Source organism: Chrysochloris asiatica, unplaced genomic scaffold, assembly GCF_000296735.1.
Source record: "Chrysochloris asiatica unplaced genomic scaffold, ChrAsi1.0 scaffold00069, whole genome shotgun sequence".
Classification (NCBI taxonomy): domain Eukaryota; kingdom Metazoa; phylum Chordata; class Mammalia; order Afrosoricida; family Chrysochloridae; genus Chrysochloris; species Chrysochloris asiatica.
The window spans coordinates 4659905-4669696 of NW_006408587.1; the positions used below are offsets into that span (position 1 = coordinate 4659905).

General features: G+C 36.3%; 1 protein-coding gene across 1 annotated transcript in view; it reads left to right on the forward strand.

Annotated features, from left to right (window-relative positions):
- Window positions 1-3330, forward strand: part of FRRS1L (ferric-chelate reductase 1-like) — a 29753-nt gene extending 26423 nt beyond the window's left edge. Inside the window, 1 exon segment of the mRNA XM_006864686.1 lies at window positions 3001-3330. Coding sequence (XP_006864748.1) covers window positions 3001-3173 — 173 coding nt within the window. The 3' untranslated portion in view covers window positions 3174-3330.
- The last annotated feature ends 6462 nt before the right edge of the window (window positions 3331-9792 follow it).

Sequence of the window (9792 nt, forward strand, 5' to 3'; positions counted from 1 at the left end):
GCGAATGTTACAAATTTTGACAGAAAAGAAGTTCCCCATTACTGATCTAGCCCTGTACTTCTCAAATTTTGATGTGCATACTAACCACCGTGATATCATTCAAATGTAGACTCTGTATTGGTAGGTCTGGATCAGGGCCTGAGATTCTGCATTTCTGACAAGCTCCCAGGTGATGCCGGTTCCTTCACCTATCTCTTCATCATTTGTCTAATAAAAATCCGAGGGTATCATGAGACCCTGCAGAAACTGGGGGAGTCAGTTTACATCTTGTCTTCAGCTTTCTGCCTGGCTGATCAGCTTAATAACCAAGAAACAAAGTATTTAGTTTGCAGTTCTTGTACTTAGAACTCCTCCTGGCACCTGGTGATTGCATCTTTCCTGTGTGCTCATTAACTAATCTGACTTGAATGTTTTTTTCTTTCTAATTGTTTCTGTTTATCAGTGTGGAGACTTCATAGTATACCTTTTTTTTTTTTTTTCCGGCCTACTTGTCAATTGGGAAAACATCTGGGTGCTTCCACATCGGTGACATTGTTCCCATTTGCGGTTGTCTCAGATGACCAACAAGGGATCTGCAGTTTTACCTTCAAGTACTTCCAGTACCCTGGGAAATACATTTTATATCAGCCTAGAGAAATTAACTCATTTAAAATGATGGGATTTGGAGTCTAAAAATTTATCTGTGAATGTTGATCTGTCCCTTGGTGGCTGCATGCTATTTAGCCTGTTATCAAAATTCTGAACTTCAATTTCTTCGTAGCTAAAATGGGGAGAAGATGATAGTAATAATGCCTCCTTCATAGGGTTCTTGTAAGGATTCAATTAAAAATCAGGGCTTGCTTTATAAATTGAAAACGTGTTATACTTTGTAAAGATCATCTTCTTACATACATGGCATAATAGTCTCATGTTCAAAATCCTCCTAAAATCTCATCTACTTTGCCAATAAACTTTCTCAGGACTCCTATTTCTCTCACTGTCTCTAAGCAAAACAGGTACATTCCTGTCTCACATACTGTGTTGTTGATTTAAGTACGATCCAGCTGGTTCTGACTCCTAGCGACCCCACATACGGTTTCTGAGGTGGTCAACCTTTGTGGGAGCAGAAAGCCTCACCTTTCTCCTGATGGAGCAGCTGGTGGGTTCAAACTGCTGACCTTGTAGTTCATAGTGTAGTGCTTATCCGACAGAACCACCATGCTCCCTCATACGCTATAGGCTTGCGCTTTTCCTGTTTCTTGAATGTCTATCAGAGATCGCTTTATAATCAAATCCTTGCCATTTTCCTAAGGTTATGTAATAAACTTTCAGCTAAGGTTTTTAGAATGTGTAGGATTAGATTCCCTCAAGGAAGGCATGAACTGGACATGCATGGCTAAGCTTACGAGGTGCCATGAGACAATCAGTGAGGTATGATTAGTTAGGAGAAGTGTTGAGAAAGGAGTTTAACTTGTGCTCACAGAAAGTCAGCATGGACATAAAACAGGGATCTGACATGTCAGGTCTGGCAGAGCTTCTTTGGGAGGCAGTATAGTTGGTTCTTGTTATCCACGGTAATTAATGTTCCATAAAGTTACTGTAAACACTGAATTAATAAATACTGAACCATTGCTCTTTAGGAAAGTACAGGATTAGATTTCTACAAGACTCTGGTCACAACATTTTTGTCAGCTGATCAATACATAATCTCATTTGATGTGTGTTTCTGTTTAAAGACACCTGATTTCAAATATATTGGTGATTCATTAACACTGAACTCACAACAAACACCACTATAATTACTGCCTGAATAAAGCTTATCTGAACATTAGACTATTATGCCATGTATGTAAGAAGATGATCTTTTTTGTACTTCAGAACACAAGACACTTCAGCGCTCCATGTGAGGGTCTTCATAAACAGCAAAATCATGCCCAAGAAACCCAGCAGAAATATGTGAAAACCATAGCACTGAATTGACCACAGAAGGACCTTTGTTTACACAACAGCTAAAACAAAAAGGCAGAGCGGCCCTTAATCACCTCAGCTGGGACTGTATGTGTCAGGCAACTCAAATTTTTTACTGCTGTGTGCATGCCCACATAGGATTATGAAAGGTCTGCAAGTATTGATTTGGAAGTGTAAACAAATTCGCAGATACAGCATCTTCAAACAATGAGGATTAACTGTGCTCTGAAAAACCCTGGCTCTGAGCTCCATTCCAAAGAGGCCTCTGGCCTGAAATCAAGTGCTTTAATTTACCTAACCCAAGTTTCAAATAGATTATTCAGGGAGGTCAGGTGCTTCTAATCAGCTTCAACTTTCTATGCATTCATTCCTTTCACATAGCTCTCCCTCAGGCTGCTTCTAAAAGTCCCCCAAGTCCAGAAACTTCTGTGGTATCTTAATCCTCCTACTTTGCATACCACCCCACTCTGCCCTATGGACAGACAGCAGACAGACAGACACATGCTCACAGCACTGGCTGCCTCATTATGTCCCACAAACAATGAGAAAGGGTTTCCATATATAAGGAAGATGATAGCATGGTCAAGAGTTGTTGTTTGTGGTGGTGTTGTTGGCAGTGACCCAGATATAAAAGATACACTTAAGAGGTAAAAAATCAAAGCCCTTGCTGTTTGAAAGAAAAATGCAGTTTTTTCCTTTGATATTAGTAAGACAAAATTCACTAGACATGTTAAAAGCAGGCATTCATACAATGTAAGTAAGCCATTTGATAACTGGGGTATTGTTGAAAAATCAGTTAGAGTCTTGTTCTATTAGGGGGAGGGCAGATAAAAATGAGAACTGGTTTTTAAAAGTAAAAATGTGGCTAATTTTTCTGTTTATCATTATACAGTGTATATAATTCTGTTAATAACTCTATTAACTGATTCCAGAACTTTATAGTTACTGCTTTTGTGCTCCACTGTGAAGACTTTGTTCTCTGTTCTTTGCATGTATCATTTTAACTCGGCTTTTTTTCCAATTGCTCCCTCTCCCTTTATTTCATTATTAAAGGGTCTATCACTCGCCATGACATAGACTCGCCACCGACTTCAGAGCGTGTTGTCAGTATTTACAAGTACGAAGACATTTTTATGCCATCAGCTGCCTATCAGACCTTCTCCTCTCCATTTTGTTTGCTTCTCATTGTTGCCCTGACCTTCTACTTACTGATGGGAACCCCTTAACTACAGCTGCAAGGCCAACCGATTCAATGGATTGGAAAGTCTTCAATGAAATACGTTTTTAAAGAAAATTCAGTATAATTTTAGCTTGTATGATTTTTTAAAAAAAACAAAACTCATATGATTTCAACTTTTTTGAAAGAAAGAACAAGTGTCTTTTCTAGTCAAAGAGGATTATTTCAGACGACCTATGCTTTCTTATTTGAGCATCACAACATCTCTGAATGGCTTGATGAAAATTCTCCTGGCGACTGTGCTGAATGGTATTTGAGACCCAGTAAGGCTGCCTTTTTATGATCCACATGCCTTGGCTACTTGATCAGATAACCTGTATCAAGTAGATAAAGAGCTAATCATCAAAACCATGCTCAAACCTACCTTTACTCATCCTATTTCTGCATTAAAGAGTAACCCCAAGTATTACTAGGGAAATTACAGTGGATGGAGCCATCTCACAGTCAGCATTTTAAGTTAAAGAACTTTCAGATTTCCACAAAGCATGAAACTTTGGGATATTTGCACTGCTGATGGGAAAAGGTAATTACAATGATAAGAAAATAACTTGTATTTATTTGAAATTTCTTCTCACTTAGTGAGTAGTAATGAGTATATTTTAACTGATGTTTGGAAAGGCTAAAAATGAAACTGTGAGTGTCCCTGAAGATGTAAAACTGCGTTAATCATAAAAACTATGGACTTATCTTATAACTTATCAGTTAGAATTTGCACTCTACCACCAGTGTAGTTTATAAGCTAGGTTTAATCTATGATTATAGTTCATTCTTTTGTCAAATTCATAATACATTTAAGTTTGATGTAATGTGTATTACAGAAGACCAACCAACTTAATAAAACTTGAAGTATTTTAATAATACATCAACATGTGTAGAAATTGTGGAGAGTTAGCGTAGAAACTTTTTAAAGATTATTTTTGCTTTGTTTAATTAGAAAATAGGAAGCTTACTGATAAAATGAGTTCGCCTAGAATATTCATTCCGAATGTTCAGGCTTGAAATTTGGACTGACAACATAATTTATAATAATGTCTTGACTTTCTTAATGCATTTCCTTTTTTTCAAAGGAATCCAAATGTTCCTTTGTTGCAAATGTCTTTGCTTGCAACCCATTTAAAGGGAAAGGAATCTGTGGGTATAGCTATGCTTCGACATTTCCATTGTAGAGTCTCAAAGTACTTTAGCTTCCCATTCCCCAGCCCCACACTTTTGACTCCCACCTGTTACTTTAAAACTGGCTCCCACTTTTTTTTGTGTGTGTGTGTGTGTGTGTGTGTGATATTAAGTAACACTGGAGACTGATATCTAGTGCCACCCTCAGAATTCGTGTCAGGATGGAGAAACTCCCTATGGGGAGAGTTTTCAAATTCTTATGGAACTGAGCAAAAATACAGAGGACATGGATGTTTCTGTTGGTACACAGTTTCCTACACACTTTCACTGGAACAGAAGAGAAAGAATCCTTATTGAAAATGGGAAGGCATCAGCTGAGTGATGGAACTGAGTATGATTCAAACTCAGTTCCTCTGGTTCATCTCCAGGGCTCCGCCTGACTACTGCCCCTCTTCACTAGGTCAGTCTTATGTGACGATGGCCTGGGTGTCACTTTCTAAACATTAACATTGGTTTAGTAGTGAGGATGCTGAGTATGCAAGCACTCACTTTGTAAATAAGAAAGCAAGTATTTTTCTAGTTCATTCTCTATGTGTATATTTCAGCTATAAACACTTAAGACTAAGGAGAGACTTCCAGCTAGTCTCTATAGTCGACTGGATTGGAATAAATTAATGGATTTCTCTAAGGCTTAACATTTCAAATCAACAAGATGATTCTTTCTACTAGTCATTTCTACATTTTTTGCATATTTGTGCCCAGAGCTTCCAATGACTTCTTACTGTCATTAAGGTGTAAAGTACAAACCATTTGATTACCTCCAATCTCATTTCTTGCCACGTACTCACTTGCTGTGTCCCAGGAAGACTACTGCTTTCAGTTCCTCAGTGCTCTCACTTCCCTTTCAAACTGTTCCTTTTGCCCACTTATTTTCCAGCCTCCTCTGCTGGAAGAACTCTTATTCACCTTTCGTTTCACAGCTTCCTACACTCCCTTGGTCTAGGTAGGTTTGGGGTATCTGCCATATACTTGCAACGTATCCTGGGCTTTCTCATCATAACATTGATCATAAACAAAAACCCAAACCATTTGCCTTCGAGTCGATTCTGACTCATGGTGAGCCTATCTGTGTCAAAGTAGAACTGAGCTCTATAGAGCATTCAGTACCTTTCTTCCAAGACACCTTGAGGTGGACGCAAAACACCAACCTTTCATTCAGCAACAAGTGTGTTAATAGATTGTACACGCAGGGACTCCAATACTTACCTTACTCTAATTGTCATTTCTCTTCTAAAACTCTCTAATGGTAAGGACCATTTTTCTTTATTCATCATTGTAGCCAAAACTTGTATATAATAGGAACTCAGCAAACATTTGCTGAACAGGTAAAGAAATGTAACTAGACTTTTATGACAAATTTGTGTGAGTCCAAAGGCTTGTATTTCATATATATTGCCAGACTGACCAAGACTTTTATAATCTGCTTGTGATAAAACCCATTTTTTTTAGCCAACACTGAACTTTTCCTTTTGAAACACAAGGAGGAATATTGGGAGTAACAAAGCTGTTTTGCCCTGTAGTGAATATTCATTGACATAATTCTGAATAATAATCATTGTTCACAAAAAAGCATTCAACGACCAGGGATACTAAACAACATTTGACCATCTCAGAGCATCACTAATTTATAGACACATTGAAGTTGAAACTGTAGACTTCCATTTCCTTCATTCTTACCTAATCTAAGAAAATAAACTTCTATTTTGTATCTATAGCTTCATCTTTTAATATAATGTTTATCACAAGAAAATGCCCATCAATGTTTTGTTTTAATGCTATAATAAGATTAGCTAAAATGTATATCATGCTATTCTAAGCATTTTATATGGATTAATCCTTACAACAAACACAGGAATGAGATTCTAATATTAATTCAGTTTTACAGATAAAGACACTAATTACCTATGCTGACAGAGATTTTAAAGGTCATTTAATTCAATGTACTTATTTTCCAAAGGAGTGACTTTGGAGGTGATATAATTTTCCTGGAATACATGCCCTCATGCACATTTATTAAAACTTTTCTTAGATCAAACCCCACTATCCACACTCAAATTAGGTAGGTGTTTCCCTATAAGTCTCTTCAGTCATTTGTCATGGATAGGAGAACTTTCAATACTTACATTGGGGCGGGGGTAGGAGGAAATACCTTTCTACTCAATTTAAAAATATTTTGGTTGTTTTATCAGGCATTTCCATGCTTTTATTAGATGTTTAACATAGCATACAGATTGGGCAGGACTGGAAGAATGTATTTGTCTTAGTTGCCTATAATCCAGGTCTTCTGATTTGTAACCCAATGCCCTTTTATAACTCCTCTCTGTTTTTCAAATGTGAATCTTGAACATGATTTCAGACAAAATGCAAGACTCATTTAATTGTTAGCTTTTGTCATTAAGGAAATCAGAAAGTTTGGATAACTCAGGGATGGCTATCCATCACTGACTGGTTTTATTCCTACTTCTGTAATTAAGTTTACTGCCCATATGCAGGGTTTTGTACTTAGGAAATATTACTGCTGAGGTTGTGTATCATTTCTTTATTCTAGACCAGGGGACAGCAAACTTTTTCTCTAAGGGCCACATGATACATATTTTAAGATTTTAGTCTCTGTCTCAACTAACCAACACTTGAAGACAACATGTGAATCATTCAAATAGCATGGCTCTGTTTGAATAAAACTTTATTGACACTAAAATATGAGTTTCATGTAATTTTCACATGTCACAAAACATTCTTCTTTAACTTCTTAAAGAACATATAAAAATCATTCTTAGCTGACAGGCCCTATAAAAACAGGCAGCGGGTTGGATTTGGCTTACAGACCGAAGTTTACCCACCTCTGATTTTGGCTGTGGACACACCAGCGTATTAGAAGCAGTTGTAACAGAGTATTGCCAGCAATTTAATACTGGCGTGATGCTGTAGAATAGGCACTGGACTGCTAACCACAAGGTCGGTGGTTCAAATTCAAGAGCTGCTTCTTAGAAATCCCATACAGGGTTCTTATGAGTGGGAACCAACTTAACAACATGTAACAATCATAAAAATACCCAAGTTAGTGAATAATTTTGGGGGGAATAAGTTGTAGTTGATTGTTTTCTCAATAATGGCATTCCCAAGCACTGTTTTAATATATTTTCTGGAGTTGAAAAGGTGGCAATTAATTCAGAGCTGGGTTAGTAGTAGTTTATTTTATCTAAGCTGCAGCAGTGGTGAGTGATGCTTAATGTTGATGGTGGTGATTGCAATGTTTTATAATAATTTATTTCACTGTAGAATTATTTTTTAAAGTTTTCTTGAAAGCTATACCTGCAGAAGTGTTTTACGCATGTAACTATGGCATCTACCTTGTGTTTCACAGTGAACAAGTGAGAAACACTGCACTAGGACAAGTGTGTGCTTGATAGTGTATAATTGTATTCTATCTCCTCATTCGCTAAGCAGAATTGGTTATATGATAGTGTATAATTGTATTCTATCTCCTTATTCGCTAAGCAGAATTGGTTATATTTAGTGAGTGTTCTGTTTCTCAGTATGTTTATATATATAGTTTATACGGTATGTATGTGTGTGTATCTATACATGATGGAGTGTATGTTTATAAATGCCTATACATATATACATATATGTGTGTGTGTTATATATAAACATGTGCCCACATGTACACACACATGTACTCATACAACTATCTTTTGGAGATCTTTTTCAGGGTTGTTTCTATTTCTGATGTCTCCACTACTTTAAAACCCAAGAGATAAAACATTATGCGTAGACAGACAAAGCTGCCCTTGAATGTATCAATTTAGTTAGTAGATTGGACTCCTGGATCCTTTATTAACCCTTGGCACCTCCATGTAACATTATCTGAATTGACAGAATGTATAACAAAGTCTCGTTGAGCTTGACTTTTATATACTGTTAGTTAAGAAACCAAGACTAGTATTTGCTAACTAACTGGCATGTTGATACAATCTATAAACGGTTCATGTTTAATTAGCTTCCTTATTCCTATGTCAGTTATTTTCTTGCAAGTTGAACCTTTTTGATTTTATAGTTACTAGATCACTTGAGTGTAAATTTCTTTTGACGAAAATTGTGACTGCTTATATAATTTTTAAGAATGGAGACTGAAAAGTTAAGTGAATCCAGTTATTTGGAATTTAGTTTTACTTAACATCTAGTGCTGTCTGGTTGATGTTTTCAGTTTCCCTTCCCTGGATATTTGCTGGGAGGCAGACAGCTAGCTATTAGCTGCTCAGTTGGATTCTCTTGAAGAGTAAGCAATTCTATAGGGTGATGGAGTGCAGCTAATTCACCCAGGTCACTAATAACAGCTTTCTTTTCACCACTTCGAATACCCTGGCCACCTGGAAGACTGAAAGCTGCTTTTCCACATGCCTTATTCCCACAGACATGCTGATATGCTGGAACAATCCGGCTCCAGGAGTATTAATATACTTTTTTGAGACCGTCTACAAAATACTATTTTGTAAAAACTATGCCTTTAAATAGACATTGATGGGTTATGTTTCTTTTATAATAATCATGCACCTAATGTTCACTTGTGATGGATTTTGAGATTTCTGTATATTTATAAGCCTGTTCTATGTGAATTTTTATTCTTCTGATTGTGGTCCATTACTAATAAAGACATGGATTTCTATTTAGGTAAAGTAATTGTAGCAATATTCCTAGATGCTGCCTAAATGGTTGTTCTGTCCATTTGCCATTAAAAACACTTTTCTCTTTACAGGATTACATTATAGCCGGAATATATAAACTAAATTTAAACTTTAATTTATGAATTCTCAACATGGTTTTAAATTCTTCCTGTTGATGTAATTAAAGTTAGTTTTTAATTCTTTAATGCTTTGCTGTGGTACATTTTTTTTTCTCTTTGCTTGTTTTAAATCCTTTGAGTAACAAAATCTCCCTAAATCTTTCCTAAAGTTTTTAAAATTAAGATTTTGTTGGTGTTATTGTTGAGAATATACACAGCAGAAGATGCACCAACAATTTCTATATGTACAATTCAGTTACATTGACTACATTTTTTGTGTTGTTGTGCAACCCTTCTCACCCTCCTTTTCTCAGCTTCTCCTCCTCCGTTCACATTAACTCACTGACGCCTAATTTTCCTATCCAATCTTTTGAGTAGCTTTTGTCAATTTGATCATATAGATAGATCTGAAAAGAGTATTGTGCTGAAAACAGCCAAAGCAGACATCCTTTACCCATTAAGCTAAATGTCTGTTTTGGGGTTTTTTTTGTTTTATTTTTTTTTTTAATTTAAGGTTTTTATTGTGGATTGAGTGAAAGTTTACAGGGCACATCATCAGTTTTACATTCAACAATTCATATAACTTGTTTCATTACATTGATTATAATCCCCTCCACATACCATCAGTTAAAAGTATTTATCCACTTTAGCT